The sequence below is a fragment of the Triturus cristatus genome, chromosome 8, assembly GCF_964204655.1.
Source record: "Triturus cristatus chromosome 8, aTriCri1.1, whole genome shotgun sequence".
NCBI classification, from domain to species: domain Eukaryota; kingdom Metazoa; phylum Chordata; class Amphibia; order Caudata; family Salamandridae; genus Triturus; species Triturus cristatus.
In genome coordinates, this window is record NC_140591.1 from 426,682,436 (window position 1) to 426,699,380 (window position 16,945).

Consider the following 16,945-nt stretch of genomic DNA (forward strand, 5'->3'; position numbering starts at 1 on the left):
GGTTTTTTAACGATTTCATAAAATCCTCCCGTTCCAATTCAAAAAGCAACAGCACATCAATATGAATTTTTCGGCTACAGCGTGACTCGTATTGTTGCAAATGAATTGTGCACTATAAAAACTTAGCAGCACTTTGGACCTCGCAAGAGGTAAGAAATAACAATACAAATAACAATACCATACAAACACAAAAAGTATATGTTTTCAGAACGTATGACAATTATTTCGTTAAGAAGAGTGGTGGTCTTAGGGCCACCGTACAACCGCGCAACCGCTTTAAGGCTTAAACTGCTCTTCGAAATGTGGTTCGCAGCATGTAAACGGTACGGCCATCTTGGGATGGCAACTGATTTGATCTGTTTAACAAATGTTCGAGTAAAACCAAAAGACACATACATATTTCAATGTTTTGCAATAATTGAAGTTGTGCAAATATTTTAAAATGTGTGCAGTATTCTCCAGTGTAGGATTAACAATAGGAATACTTACGATACGAATTATTAATAAACGTCATAATTTAAGTCATTGCATTAGTTCCAATTCGTATTGAAATATATTTGTACAAGCACTTTCTTCGTGATTAATTTTAAGGAGGTAATATAAAGTCGATTGGTTTGATTCCAATTCTAATACGACACTTAAAATACGTTCGAGTAGCGTCAAACTCGTCCTTCTTCAATGTTTATGTCCACAGAACCTGTTCGCATGTGCCGGCGCTTGAGCAACTCACTTTGTTAGACAACATCGTAACTCCAGCCGGGAGAATAGATATCTGTCTGAACGCGTGCTTTCACGGAACAACAAAACACCCACCCCATAACTCTAGGAGCATGACTGAGAAAGGTTGGGAAGTGGACCTTACTGGAGCCAAGCAGAATACAGGGATGTGGCTCGTTAAGGTAAATAGACCAAAATAAGCATGGGTGGTATGAGAATTAGGAGGCGGGGGAAAGAGCACAAGTGCCAGGTCTATTCTGATGCTAATCATGGCTACAACATGTGGAAAAGTAGTCTTGGCTTTGGCATTGGCATAAGGAGCTGGAGCATGAATAGCGATAAGCAGTAGTAGGACACTTATGCAGAGTGGCAAGGGTGGCCAGCTTTCGGTTGCCACTTTGCAGGGCGCTGATCACCCTGGAAGCACTTTGTTCATACAGAGACCTCAAAAGCGCTTGTTTTTAGAAGCAAATTGCCAGGAACGCAATTTCAGAGTGTATTTACACTATGCACTTATTTAAATCTGCCATGTGTTCTTTTTAAGAAGTACTGCTCTGATATTGAGTTTATCGGGTCTGATTTAACGGGTCCTACTGTATTTGAGTAAAGTCCCTTCATCTCATGGACTAACATTTGACTGCTCGAGACAAGCCATTGCTGTCGATTATAAATATGAATTAAAAGAAAAAAGAATGGGGAACCCTCCACCCAAGAGAAGTGTACACAATGAATAACTCTGTTATTCCGTTGGAATAGCATTGTATCTTGAACCCTAGTAAATAATATCCACCATAGCCAATGCTATCCACCTACAGCCCAGGACTCGAGACAATGTCATATACATTTGTGTTGTTATTTCTTTATCTGCAGGCATTTGGAGTGCTTAGAAACAGCTTATTTCAGGTTGTAAGTGCTTAATGAATCTTGACAGTTCTTAAACAACGTGGACAATTCATTGCCACCGGTAATGTATTTGGTATAATGGTGTTAGCTATGGAGCCCGGAAACATGACATCTAAGCTTGGCAGTACTTCTTTCATACAATGTCCATGTAATAAACATTTTTATTAAGAGTATGCTTAGACCCCCCCCCCCCCCTCCACAGAGAGCTATTTCCCTAAAATGGGGTAATATCCCAGCTTTGCCATTACCACCCCAGCCTATTTGCTGTCTAGTAGGCAAGTTTGAAACTGGAATCTGAAGACATGGGATTTAATCCCGGCCCTTCCAAGCAGTAAAGCTTTGTACTCTTGTGTCTTTTTTATCTGCTCCCATTTTTTGTCAAGTTTGTTGCTACTTGTAATCAGGCCAAGACATTGCTAGTAATTGTGTTTTTAAAAAGTCGGACTACAACACAAATTTGGATATTTCCTTTGGGGATGCAGTGTTAAGTCTCACAATCTAGTTGCTGAAATGTGCAATACTAAGAAAGTTGCAGTATTTGGAGCAACCATTACTGCCTGCAATCTTGGGGGCATATCAACAACAACCGGCGATAATTATCGCTCAGCGCTCTTAGCGTGAGGATAATTATCGCCGGCTAGCGTGAATTTTTATCGCTGAGATAGCGTGCTATTAGCAACGCTTATCTCAATAGCGATAAAAATCTACACGCTAACAGGCTAACGTGAGATTATCGCTGGAAACCCAGCGATAATCACACGTTCCCTTGTTGATAGCGACAGGCAAACTTAGCCATGATATCCTCCTTCCATAGGATATCATGGCTAAGTCTGAAAATTAGCAGACGTAAAAAAGCAGCGTTAACCGCGGTTAGCGCTGCTTTTTTTGTCTCTAACAGGGTTAGCGACATTCTTGATAATAGGAGAAATGTCGCTTAGCGACATTTCTCCTATTATTTTACTCTGGAACGCCCCCTTTGCATCTCATTAGAGATGCAAGGGGAAGCGTAGAGTAAAAGGGTGCTAACATGCAAATTTGCGTGTTAGCACCCTGTTGTTGATAGGGTGCTAGTTTTATCTCTGCTTTTTTGGCTTTTAAAGCCAAAAAAGCAGAGATAAAGCCCTTGTTGATATGCCCCTTAGTTCTCCTACTTTGAGCTAATCATACTTTTCCTGTTCCCCTGTCACATTCTCTTCCAATTTTTGAAAGCTTCAAAACTTCTTCAATAAAGGAAATGCGCACCAAAGGTGTACTGAAAGGACTGTCCCAAGACAGGATTTCTTTCACCTATCATTATACTTTTATCACATTTAAATAGCCAAGTATCTGTAGTTCACAAACCATGCCCACGTGACCTCCCCCACCTAAGCTGATTAGTGAAGCAGCACATAGTTTGAGGAGTTGGCCTAATGGGAGAGGAGTTGGCCTAATGGCTAGGGCTGTCGACCTCGAGTCTGGACACCTGGGTTCGAGTCTCGGCAATGACGCTGAACATCCTGTGATTCTGGACAAATCACTTAATCTCCCCTTGCCTAACAAAAATGAATGTGTTCTCATGTAATGCAACTGGTGCTATGTAAAGCGCTCTGATACCCGATTGGGGTCAAGTTCGCGCTATATAAAACTCTGTAAAAATAAAAAATTTAAAAAATACAAGGAGATGATGGACGTAAACTTTTCAGACACTCACCCCCAATCACAGATCTGGGTTGAATCCATCATGGTTCTTTAGCTCACTTCCACCTCAGTTCAGACCCAGCTATATGCACATCAGTCTTGACCCTGTGACTCGTGGGAACAGTCCAGCCCGAACTACCAAGCCAGGTCTTCCCTGAACCGGAAACAAGCAGCATATAGTGCCAAGTTCTTGAACTTCAGACTTACTTGCTCTTCCGTTAGGATTACATGTGCGAAAACATCGAACGTCCAAGACATCCCATTAGTGAAAACTGTCTTACAGACTCATTCCCATACTTAACTCTGGGCTCAGGCTATTGTCTCCAGTGAGGATTGTTCGTTAACACTATTTGATTAATGCAGGACAATAGGCAGCTCTTTAATAATTGTCCCTTTGTTGTTTTGTGCCGGTTCAGTATGTTGGTTCAGAATAGTAATTATCAGCATCTCTAAATGTTAATGTGTTCCTGTGTTGATTGTGCATGGCAACTTCTGTTCTTCAGCTACCCTTCCCGGGTTACAAGGGTCAGCCAAAGCCACCTTTTACTTTTTCATGTAATCAACATGTAGGGCTTAAAGACATGAAGGGAACACCTGGCCAGGCTTTTCAGCACATCACATCCTACTGATGAGCGTTTCTCTGCTATGTCTTAATTGTGAATGGCAAAAGGTGTGAAATTTGGCTTGCTGCAGCAGGTTGGTGAGGAACGCAGATCCCACAGAAAACTGCATAGTGGGTCACCCCAGCAATGACGACTGCTGATCTTCAAAACTGATGGGATATAGTCTCCAACCGAATTTTGTGGAGCAAAGGAGCACCTCAATAAGAGGAGCTTTTTGTGTTTTTTTTTTTTCTGGAAGCATACCGGGTCCTCCTCGCAAGAAAATATTGTATGCCAAACAGCATATTTGATCACTTCTACCAAAAGAGCTCCCATAAAGCATTAGACTTTATGGACAGTTATTAAGTTTCTTTTCTATTATTTAAGCTATTCTAGAGAAAAAAACACCTTGTACAAGAGTTTGTTCGCCGGTAAATTGAGTGTTTATTAGTAGCATTAGATTCTGCTCAGATATTTCTCAATTAACATTTCTTTAAAGCTGTATTGAGTGTTGCTCAAGTACGAAGGTTTGCTCTCCAACTCCCCACAGTTTATGTGGGTGTGCCCAGGATCACACAGTCTATTCTGTTCCCCAAATTCCTCACACTTTGTTTCCTCCATATAGAGAGGGTGTCTGACTCTAATGTATGCAGACACTATCTCAGGCTATGTTTCTAGGGATGGTTTGCTTGCATTAGAGAAGCTGTTTTCAGCATGCCACTCTGTGCTGCTAGGTATCTGCGTTAGCTACTACATTTTGTACCTACAGGTATTTTTCTTGGACACTTACTAATCAGCTTTTCATTTTAACCCTCTGATGCATATGTGTGGTTGACCAGGCATGTGGGCAATTTGGCTGATTCTTTGAATAATCTCACACCCACTTTCCTACAGAATGCTTATGTTTGTGAGCTTGTTAAAGTGCAAACTGTTGCCTCTAATTGGGGTATCCTGTTCTTAAGCCAGTAAAGATGAATGCAGGTGCATATTATTATTATTATTATTAAAAAATGTATACAGCGCACGTACACCCGGAGGTTTCATGACACTAACTCTAGAACTTGCCGGAACCAATGGAGAGTGTTAGTCATGGGCATACAACTAATGATCTCAAAAGGCAGACCCAGCTTCAACAAAACATTTGTAGAGTTACTGAAGTTTTCAGAGCTTCCCTAAACCTGAGGAGATAGTATTTTTTCATACATGTTCCAATAATTTGTTCCATCTTAAAGTCTCAGCAATGGAAAAGGTTCAAGTAAAGGTTGATCATCTGATCTCCGAGATCAAGAAGTATTGTACCACTTAGTGCAGTGACAAAATAGAACCACTTGTAGGACAAACTGCCTTGTGAAGCAGACATAACAGTTTAAAGATATGTTCCTTCCTAGACAACTTGTGGAGAGAGGCCAAAGCGCATGAAAGGTTTTATTTGGCTCTTAGACCAAGTACACACTTAACAGCATAATTTTGGTCTGATTGCATCTGCGAATCAGGCTTTGAATGTGCTAAAAGACCTGCAACATGATTTAAATAAAAAAACTACATCAGTCCTATATTGTGCTCCACCAGTCACTGAATGCCACATCAAATCCTTCTAAAAAAAGATACACTTGTAAGGATGAAGGCCATCTATTTCTAGAGGGTTTTTGTAGAACACTGCGTAGGGTTACATCAGAGAATTACTTAAGTATGGAGAGATGAGCCAATGGTGTAAAGGGAATTTGGAATCCAATCAGTGAGGGGTGACCCCAGGCTCTGTGATGCAACTCTCATAATAGTTTAGTCCAGTTATAGGTTATGGGGAAAATTCTATTTTCAGGTTCTTCCCGGAGCACTCTTAGTTTTTCATCCCAACTTACAAATTGGTCTGGGTGCATTCCGATGTATTGTGCCATGCGCTCCAGGGTCTTCCTCCATGTTTCAGCTGTTTGTAGGATGTTTGAGAGTTCAGATGTGCAGTGGATGATCGTTGACCCATTTGTGGGTTGTGGTGGGATGTAGCATTGTGTGTAAGCTGGGACCTTGCCCCATTAGGCTCTCTGCACAGCATCGAAGATCCTGAATTTAATCCTTGCCTCCACTGGTATCTAGTGAATCGCTTTCAGAGCTGGTTTTAAATGATCGCCCCTGCAGTTTCAAACCCGTTCTGGCAGTTTGGATCCGGAGCCTTTGCAGCCTATTGGGGGAGCTTTGTGGGAAACCAGTATAAATGATATAACAACAGTCAAGACATGGTATCACTAGGGTTGTATTCTGCTCAACTCAGCAGTCTGTGTGGAGAATTTAGGGAAGTTTCCAGTACTATAAATTGATGCTCTTGGTCACAGCGTTGACTTGGGCGACAAAAGAGTTTGGAGTCACACAGGACTTCTAATGTCTCCCCTTTTTCAGTTGTGGATGTAGTTGGGCTTATGTGAGGAAATTTGAGTTTTTCCGGGGCAACATTTCTGAATGATATGAATACAGTCTGAGCTCTGTTTATGCATAGGAAGATTTATTCCATCCCGAACACATAGTTGAAATGTTGTAATGGTCTCCCAGTTAGATGGCTCATTTTCCAGATGAAATTGAATTTGTGTCATCAGCATACAACCATAGGTTCATCTTGTATTGGTCTACGGTCTTTGCACATGCAAATGTTAAATAGGGGGCATTACAAGTATGTGGAACTCAACAAGTTATTTGTGCAGGTTGAAGAATGAAAGGCTTTGATTCTAAACTATTGGCTCCAATTGAATTGGAAGGATCTGATTGACTTTCTTATTTTGGTGAAATTTCTGTTGAATTCCCTATATTTGTTTCTTAATTTTGATCTGTCCAGAGTTGAGGTTATACTCGTTGGTCAGATGTATCTAAATTGTGTGTAAATATGAGATCCAGTGTATTTGTATTTTGTATTTGTATTTATTTTTATATAGCGCATATATACCGACAGGTCTCTTAGCGCTTGACAGAGGAGAGGCAGCATTCGGGCTGAGTGTGTGCCCATCTTAATGAATTGAGTCTGGCAAAATCTTGTGAAGTCTAGGTCCTGCATATTTTTTCTTGGAAGTCAGAGGCTTTGTTGAAATCTTTGTCAACCCGTTGTTTGAAATCGCCCAAAAGCTTAATTTTTCTGCCCATTGTCTGCAGGTGGAATTTGAGGAATTTCTCTTTGGAATGAGTGGTACAGTTCAGGAGGGTGTTTGGTTTTGTAATGGACATTCAAAGGCAGATGTTTTTTCTAAACCTTGATACTAGGTTCCCACTATTGCTGCATATTTTCCAGCACGAGGGAAACAAAATGAAAGTGTAGAATCTTAGGCTCTGAATGCTCACATTATCAGAATTGCTTCTTGAACGTTGATGACATTGCTTCAAAATGCTGCTTCTCAGCGCACTTAAAACCCACAAACTGCTTTAGATATACCCATAAACGTGCACCAAATCACAAACTGTACCACCTCATAAAATTATAGTTTTTAAGAAAAACTTTAAAGAACAATTCTCTGCAAACGTAACCAGTATCCTATTACATGTCTCTTCTCCATAAAACCTCTGCAATTGCTAAAGCACTATAAAGCTACTACTCCCAAAATAGTATCTCCTGCTATCGAGATCTATAGGGCTAAGATGCAGTCCACCACTCTGTATGGCGCAGACATGTGGGGGATAGGAAACCTGTGTAAGCTGACTATCAGAGAGAAAAGTTTAATCAAATCTCTGTTCAGCTTTCCACAGAGTACACCAGGGATTCCATTATTCGACGACACTGGCTTCGAGGGTTGGCGAACTGGCTAGGTTGAAGCCTTTGCTTTTCTGAATGAGTCTATGGTCTGCCCCGGAGCTGGCTTTATATTCAGCGGCACTAAAGGAGGTCATACATTTAAAGAACAGTAGTTCCAGCCCTTGGCTCCAATACATCAAACAACGTTTGGGAGATATAGGTCTGAGCACATATTTGACAAACACATCCTTGATAAACAGGAACACAAAGGCAGTTGTCCAGGAGAAATATTAGATCCATCCATACATACAATGCATGTCACTAAAATGCCAAAGCGGGTGTGTTGGTTGATGTGTTTCTGTCTTTCAAACTCTCCCCTAAACTTGAAATGTTCATGGAAGCCTACCTACCTCCTTTTAACAAGCACCCTGATTGAAAAGCTTACAGTGGGTACGCTGCGGGTAAACAGTTTTTTTGCCAACTGGGACTCCAGTGTCTCTAAAACATTAAATTGGTCTTTCTGTTCCAACAAGCTCGAAGATTTTTATCATATTCTATTCTTTTACCCGGCTTATGATAGACCCAGGAGGTCTTGGATTAGAACTATTTGTATCTCCCTGGGTGTAAAAAACTATAGAGAAACAAATCTTATCCTAAGGACACTGGCAGTGTACTCAGTCTTGGCAGCTACCTACCAGTCGTATGGCGTATAAGAAAAGCAGTGGGTTTACAATTGCAATGTTATAGTCACTTGCACTTTATATCTGCCGACTGATTTTATGTTTGTAAACTTTATGTATGATCTCACTTTTAACTTTTGAAATTTGTTATCTGGAGCTAGAATTGGCTTAAAATGTTTTATGGTGTCATGTACTTAATGTCTTTTATAATGGTTTTATTTAGCATCATATTTTTTATGGGCTTTGCCCGAAATAAACATGATTCATTGATATTACATTTCTAAAACCTCTGCATCGTCCTTCGTTCTGTATCTGCAATACTGCAAACCAATAGACCAGCATGGTTGAAAAGACAGGAGTCGTGTAGTTGTGCCACGCAGAGAGAGAGAGAGAGAGAGAGACCTGTTAGAGGTGCAAAATCAGTGCGTGACAGCAACATGCAGGGAGAGAATGCAGCAATAATAACTATGCAGGAAGATCACCGAAATCCATTATTAAGGAGTACTAATTGTATCCAGACTGTTTTGCCCTGTTGTAGGAGATGAGAAACCCAGTGAAAGATTCAAGAGTTTCTGATTTGTAATGAGAGTTCTAAGGTAGTAAAGTGTAGCTAAAGTGATCCTACCTTTTTATATGCAACAACACCGTTCTGCCTGCAATGTAAGCTCAACTGCACAGCTTACATTATTAGCAGAAAGAGGGTCCCAGTGAAGCATTCTCTACTGCCATTGCTCCGCCAACTTGTGTAACGTCCACTTCAACACTTTCCCCTTCTTTGTGATCCATCCCCACCCACATGCCTACTGTGTACCTGTCCGCTCAGTTTTTCTGCTTGTGAAGCAGCTGCATAATAACTCTATATCCATTCCAGGTACCTTGAGGTGCTCTAAAGTGCACGGTGTCACAGCCTTATCCATGCTCCCTTTCCTCATTCCCAGCTGCTTTCCAACTTCGTGTGCTTCCTTTTTCCCTGCCTCGGCCACTTCATTTGCATCCATACTTGCTCTCTCTGAACCAGCTGTTCTGTTCCCATGTTATGAACTTCACTAGTCACCAGGTTTGAGAATCCTTTGGTGAGTTCACTGGACTGTTGCTGCATTCCGTGTTCCCTCTCTTTGAACAAGCATTGGCATAGCCAATAGGTCTCGCCTTTGGCTAAACACTTATAAGGTCCCAAAGGCGAGACCTATTGGCTATGCCAATGCTTGTTATCTTTTTGATATGGAAGGAACTTAGTGAATGTTACTGCCTCATTCCTCCATTGCCCGCAGCAAGCACAAATACATGTTGTTCTCCACAGCTCAGACACCACTTAGACAGTAAGTCTTAAACAATTGAGAGCTGCTTGATTTACAAATGTGGCCGACTTCATTAATGTGGCCCACTTTTATTTGGTGTCATTCCTATTTTCTGCCCCAGCACAACCCAATTAAAGAGAGACCCAGTTCATATCAATGTATGGGGCCCATTGCCTGCTTCCAGGTCCATATTCCAGTAGGAGATGTGTGCTACGTAGTTTTAAATATGATGGAAAATAAGATTAAATAAATAGAGCAAAAGACAGAAAAAGACACCCGTAATTGCAAGTACAGTGTGAGAACCTGGGGAGAGAGACAAATAGTATCTGAAACTGTCAGCCTGTTGTAGCTATCAGCCCATGCTTTGTACATCACTATGCAGGCATCAAGAGAACTTCAGCCCAGTTCAGTTGAAAGAGATAAATGCCCCTACACTGACACTGGACCTAGGCTAGGACAGCCTAAAACTTATAAGCAAAGGGAAGAAGTGGGCAGACTTTCTTCCAAAACTATGAGTAGAAAAATGCAAGTTTTGAGCTCAATATATATGTGGCATCAGTAACAGAGGGAAATCAATGTGACCAGCCACACTCTACATCTGGGAAAAAGACTGTGGACTCAGAGGGCCTGTGGTGCCAAGCAGAGCTACTGTCATTTGAGAGGGCTCTTCATTCCACCCAGGTATTTTGTGTTGGAACCATGAGAAGCTGGTGGCAGAGACTGCACCTTTAGCCTTTCCTAGGCAATGCCAGAGCCAAAGTTACCACAACCTATAGCCAGCCACGGCCCGTGCAGGGAAGAGCGGTGGGGTCGGGTGATTTCAACATATGTCGAGGGAAAATGAAATAAATAAATAATTCTCCCTTGCCGTCGTCTGTCGAAATCCCCCTCCACCCGGCCCCACTGCCCCACCGCTCTTACCTGCATGGGCCGCGGCTGCCTATAGCACCCTTCAGAGCAGTCAAGGCTCATGTGTAGGGTGGAGAGGGAATCCATGATGCTTGTTTCAGCACTGTACTCTGCTATGCAAAGAAGTAGTGGGCTGAATGTTAGTAAGAGTGGTCTGGCACAGCTTTTTAGGTCCGGCCAAACATAATGAAAATACATATATACACATGCACTTTTGGTCAGCCGTCTTCATCAATTGCTATGCTGTTGTTTCTTTCACAGTTGTTTCCACCCGCCACAGTTTAAAGCATGGGCAATGAATCGGACCACGTCAGCAATTGTCTCTCTTGCACTGTGAGTGACAGAATTTTCCTGATGATATGTGCACAGCTATTTCCGTGCCACGGCTGGTGTGCCTAGGCTACTAGGCCACTCCTTTTCTTTTAGAATTTTTATATGATTCCCAAATATGTTTTGAATATTACCTGTGTTTGCAAAAAAATATGCATACTTGCCAATGTCAATCCTATTGACTTTGTCAATGCCTGTTTCTATATGGAGAAAGTAACTGTGTCCAAACAGGCTGTTAGCCGTCACTGAGCGCTCTCAGTTCTCAGTGATAGGAGATCTGAGACACCAAGCACCGTCCTCTCTTTCCTGTCCTCTCTTTCCTGCCCGTGCTCCTTCCTGTCCTTCAAATGTGGGTGGGTTACATTTGTTTAGAAAGTGCAGCATCCATACCCTCGGGATTAACAGTGCTTTAAAGATTTAAAAAAAATAAAAATGTAATCGTTATTCATAGTTTAAGAAAGGCATACAATTAGTTTGTTCCAGTAACAGTGCTTTCAAGCTTTAAATGCAAGGAACCAAAATGAACCAAAGCAATTGAAAGGCAGGGCTAACAAAAAAAAAAATAATAATAATATATCAAGGCATGGATTCAGAATGTTGTACATATTATGGATGTCATCGCACACTGCTAAAATGATAATGGAGGTGCCCTGCCCCTTAGCTAGAGAGTGCTGCAGCACTTTTGAATCCCTTGGGCCGGATTCAGGGTTGGGTGGAAAAACAAAACCATGGGATTTGTGCAGGAAGTGCTCAATACAATGGTGGGGGATTCTCCTCTTGTAGAGAATCCGTCGGCAGAATTACCCCAAAAAATATGCCTATAGCAGAGTAAAAATCGCTGGTGAGTCTTTAAACTGTGGAATTATCACTTCCCTGTGGCATCTGCAAAGCTCGCAGGAGCCAGCGCTTTATATCTGGATCATGAACACTTTAAGAACGAGTAATCTGTCAGAAGAGGGCTCCACTTAAAGATTGACTTCCCAAGCCACAGAGCTCTACTCTCCATGATTTTCAACAGGCACAGACACTTCCTTGCCCTGTTTGGGGACCATCAGAGTGATGTAGAAGAACAGATAACCCTCATCTGTTGACGTTCCAACAATGAAGATGCTGCTGTTTGGACACATGTGGCATTGACAAACAAGCATCGCGGCACCTGCGCTTTACTTTGAACATTAAAAGTAAAGCATTGGTGCCGCGATTATAGTAAAAGTAAAGAAATAGATGTTTTTTTCTTTTTCTTTACTTTTGCGAAAGTGAAAGTGATCGCGGCCGGCTGCGCGCGTGCACGTGAACGCAAGCGCTAGGCCAGCCAGTAGCACTTTGAAAACTCACCTACTAAATGTCTCGCAGAGCAGCACATGCGCGCTGACTCAGTGAGACCTAAAAAGAACATCAACAAAAGTGTTTACTTAAGCAGAAGAAGTTAGGCAAAGCAGCTATGTTTTAGATATTTAAAGTACAGGTTCCTGGTTTTCACAATGTGGAAACTGTTTCCCTAACAGTACTGGAGGGACTCTTTATCAGATGGGATACAGGCAAAGTGTAATGTTTTTCATTTTTTGCCACTGTACAGTTTTTGATATTTCTACTTGGTGTCTGACATTCTGGTTTCTGAGTGGTAGAATGGTAGGGTGAGCCCAGGCACAATTGAATCATTTTGAAACAGCTTACTTTGTATTCTCTTGCATCACTGTAGCTATAGCTTAGCAGAGCTGTCACCATCTCAGTGCCTACACACTTGCGGCCCAAGTAGGAGTTGCGAGGAACTCTATGTGGAGTTTCCAGGTGCCTCGTATTACCAATACTAGTCTGAATCTGTGCCTAAAATTCCTGCAGTTAGAAGTTTGACACCTTGAGTTGGGGAATAACTATTTGGACCCAGATTTGCTGGGCAGAATGCCACATGGTATTCCAGAGGATATGTGCAGGTGGTAAATACCTACATAGACACCTGGGCTGTGATGGGGGCTGGGGGTGGTGAGGGAAGGAGGAAGCAAGCAAGGAGGTTGGGGGAAAGATATAGGAGAGTATTGCCTGAAAGCCCTTTGCTGATGGTTGGGGAGGGATGCTAAGAACTGGCCCAGGCTGCAATACATACCTTTCTTTTTTTTTTATTGAAAACATTTTATTGAAATAAGACAATCTGCATATACACTGTTACAGTCACTAGGATAGTTACACACAGCCAATCAGTGCATAGTTTCCACAGAGACACCAACTCTATGATGATTACAATAATGTTATAGCTCATCGTACGAATCTTGATCCAATACCGGAGGTGTACAGATGTTTCCCCCATAGATATTCCATTTGCCCCAGACCCTTCCCCATTCCTTTGGGCATCCCCTGTGAATAAAGGTGGCCTTCTCCGTTACCATAATCATATCCATATCTCTACACCATTCTAGTAAAGTTGGTACACTTGCCGACCCCCATTTTTGAGCTAGATTTCGATTAGCTATCATCATGCCTGTCGTTGCCCACTGACGTTCAGCGGGGTTAAGGTCTGTTGGTTTCCATATGTTGAGGAGGCAGCATTTAGGCTCGAGCGGGACTTGCTTCTCGCTGACTTCCGTAATGGTGTCTATCACTGCTGCCCAGTATGGTGTAAGCAGTGGGCACTCCCACAAGGTGTGATAAAATGTACTTATGGCGCCGCAGAGGCGTAAGCAGTGTGGGTCGGGGGTTCTTCCTATCTTATGCAGAATACATCCCTTTCTTAATTGAAATTGTAAAAGTATTTATATAACGCTTATGACCCCTGACACGGCATGGAAGCGATTCTTTTGGTGAGTAGCATGCTAGTCCGGAACCCAAAATTAGAGTTTTGGAGGACTGATTTTCTGATGGTATAGTTCGGTTTGATTTTCACACACCTAGTAAATCTGGGTCCTTGAACAATGGACCACTTATTTTATGGAGCAGCATTTCACTGGTGAATTCTGCTCTGTTCAACCCGTAAACGGGTTCTTGCTCTATAACAGCTGTATTTACCCTCTAGATGTTCTTTATCAGTGTTTGGCTTGTGTGGCACGCAGTATGCTGTTCATACCCAGCATTTTAAAGGCGTTCCCAGGCACCACACCATTAGCTCACTGTCTGAGTTTTGTAGTGACGTTAAACATTCATTAACTGGCTGGCCCCAATTATTACAAGAGTGCTAGGAGACGCAAGCCCAAGTGGCTAGTCTTTAGTGTGCTGATTTATTCTACTGGATTGTTGGGTTTCCCAGAGGAGGGCTGTGTGGAATGCAGGTCTTACTAACTTTTCACGAAAACTGGGTAGGTTATAGTGTGGACTGGGGTGAAGGTGTGGGTTGAGTCTAAAGAATTTTTTTTTAAAACTCTGAGTAGGTTCATCTGTCTTACTGTTTTGTAGAAATGCGAGTGTTTCCTTGTAACTGTGTCTCTTGATTCAGTGGAGGTATGAGTTAGGTCTAAAGACTTTAATTCTTCAAAAATAAAATCATGGTAGGTTTATCTGTTAATTAGCAATGGGAGTTTTTTCTTGTAACTGTATCTCCTGATTCAGAGCTAGTGCCTTCCCATCTCCAATTTCCATGTTTTTCAGGGGAGGCACGTGTGGTCAGTCCTGGCACACTTTTTACACATAATTTATTACTTCAGCCTCCATTAATATGAACTCTGCATCTGGACTAGGGCTTTTAGGTGCAGAGTATAAGTTTAGTTACTCGTACGCCATCAATACCACAGTTATGACAGTGAGTGATGGCAGCCCACTGTACAACCTTTTACCACTATAAAATACTGTTATGTATTGTTGTGTGGTTGTTAGTGCAAAATCCCTCACAACAGATATGCAAGTATTGTGCATATGACTTTGATCTGCATATCTCCGGCTAGTTGGCAACATTTGAAAAAAGGTTTTCCTTCTTGCAATAATTCAAGGAGAAAATGGGAGAATTAAAATTTGATTCCCTTTAAATTGAATAGTTTTTACAGCTTTGGGTAGTAACTCATTCCTGACTGAAAGCCATGGAAATTGTGACAAAATCTTTCTTGGTGTGATAGTATTATATTTTATATTTCCCACTCTAGGGCTAGTTTTAAATTCATAGTTTGAATGGTAGGTAGCAGTTATAAAGTGAGGCAAACAGTCTGAGATTAATTGATCTGTCATTACCTCTAAATCATGGTTAACAATAGCAAACATATGGGGCGCTAGGTGGCGCACGACCAAGATGGCCGCACACCTGTGAGGCTCCGGTCGCTTGGCAGTACTATTTGTTAGTTATCCTGAGTTATCTGCACACTGTTTTAGATAAAAAGTGCCCGCAGTGGTCCCCGAAGCCTGTAGCTACGCTCCGGTGCTTGAGTTAGCACGAACGATCCCTGCTGGGTGCTACGAGACGTCGCGGGAGCCTGCCCGGGGTGAGGACGGTGATCTGTGGAGCCCCGCAGGCGGCTTGAGCAGACAGGAGAGGGCCGGGGACTCCACGTGGCGTGTAGGCCGCTCTGAGCAGCGGGACGCCTGCCTGCGGCGTTGCCCCTTCGACGCCTGCCACGCTGGGACAGCTCTCTGCAACCGGAACCCCTGGGAGCCTCGCGGAGCCCGGAGGTATCCCGCACGGGGAGGTGGACGGCCCGGACCTGGGTCGTTCCTGCCCCGTCCTTTGATTTGGTGAGTCTGCAATATCTGGATTCTCCTGAGCACAGTGAGCCCGCATGCGCTAGTCGTACCACGCAAACACGGACCAGTCCCGGGGGCCTCCCGCTGATCAGCTCTGTACCTTACTGACTCCACCCAGCCACAGCAATCCTCAGATTTTCGTCACACGCACCATTCGATTCCCCAACACCACTATTTCTGCAACGACTGGTACTGGCTATGGCACCGTGCTCCTACGACACCGCCCTGTCGTTCCCATGAACTCTGCTGTCCCACATTAGGCTGCTACCTGAGGACTGATATTTGACGGGATTGTAGACTGTCTTCGGGCCCTCAGTGCGGGTGCCACTGATAACTTGCGCGCCCTTTCACACTGGCAGTGCGGTCTGCGTCCTACCTACAACACCGCACCCGCCCTGCTTGTCCCCACGCCAGACAACCTGACGGCGAACATCGTTGATGTGCTACAGTCTGCTGTCTCCTTACCCATCCACTTTGACTCGATTGGCGCTTTCTCCACCCCAGATCGTCTCGCCCCTGTGGCGCCTGCACCCCTGGATGACAAATCAGCCCTGCAAAGTGGGAATTATGCGCATTCTCTACCCAATACCACGCCAAAACTGCAATATTTAACGCCCGCTCCTCCTCTAGATACAACGGAAGGGAGATCTGACTCAGGGAACCGTTTTGACGACGACCTCTGAACGGAAATTCCCCAAGCCTCTAACCACTGGTGCAGTATATCGTCCGGTGCGTCTTCCGCCATGGGGAAGCCGGATGGGCGACAGACCAGACTCCCTTTTGATACCAAAAAGGCTGCCACACGATCTAATACTGAAGAACCAGAACAGCCTACTGATGCGCAATCCATGAACGCTCCGCCAACTCAGGTACTGAAGTGAAGACTCTCCTCTTGGCCATGCACCACAGCTTTACGGATCTCTCGAACAAAATGGACTCCATGAACACTCGTATGGACTATATAGTGCTGAAGGTGGAGAAGCATGGCGAACAACGAAGCGGAAAGACGGATCTCCGATACTGAGGATGCCACAACACACGTGACACAGCAGGTGGCTCAAATGGACAAACTACTTAAAATAATTGCGGCCAAAAATGAAGATTTGGTGGCGTGCAGCTGGCGCAATAATATTCGCGTCACTGGGATTCCCGAAAGCGCAAACACTGGCCGCATGGAAGACTTTGTCGAGCGCCTGCTATGCACCACCTTTGGCGCGGACGCATTCTCCTCCCAGCTAATCGTTGAGCGCGCGCACACTGCTCCCTTGGTCCCCATCTGTCCCCGGGCGCGAACCCACGCCCGATCATTGCCCGGCTCCTCAACTACAGGGACCGCGACACTGTACTGAAACTGGCCAGGGATCCAAAAAATCTGCAATTCGAAGGTGCCAACTTCTCCTTATACCCAGACTTTACGGCCGCGGTCCAAGAGGCGTGCTGCAGATTTCTGCCTGCCAAACAGAAGCTCTG

The 16,945-nt window shown here is 43.5% G+C and overlaps 1 protein-coding gene across 2 annotated transcripts in view; it reads left to right on the top strand.

The window, feature by feature from the left end:
- The first annotated feature begins 676 nt into the window (after window positions 1–676).
- GTF2F2 (general transcription factor IIF subunit 2) overlaps window positions 677–16,945 on the top strand; it is a 993,146-nt gene continuing 976,877 nt past the window's right edge. Inside the window, exons 1-2 of one of the 2 annotated variants that reach the window (XM_085621826.1) lie at window positions 716–899; window positions 10,754–10,825. In XM_085621826.1, the coding sequence (XP_085477952.1) occupies window positions 10,781–10,825 (45 nt within the window). In that variant the 5' untranslated portion in view covers window positions 716–899; window positions 10,754–10,780. Of the gene's footprint in view, window positions 900–10,753; window positions 10,826–16,945 lie in introns of both variants that reach the window. The other variant, XM_085621825.1, reaches the window with a different exon arrangement.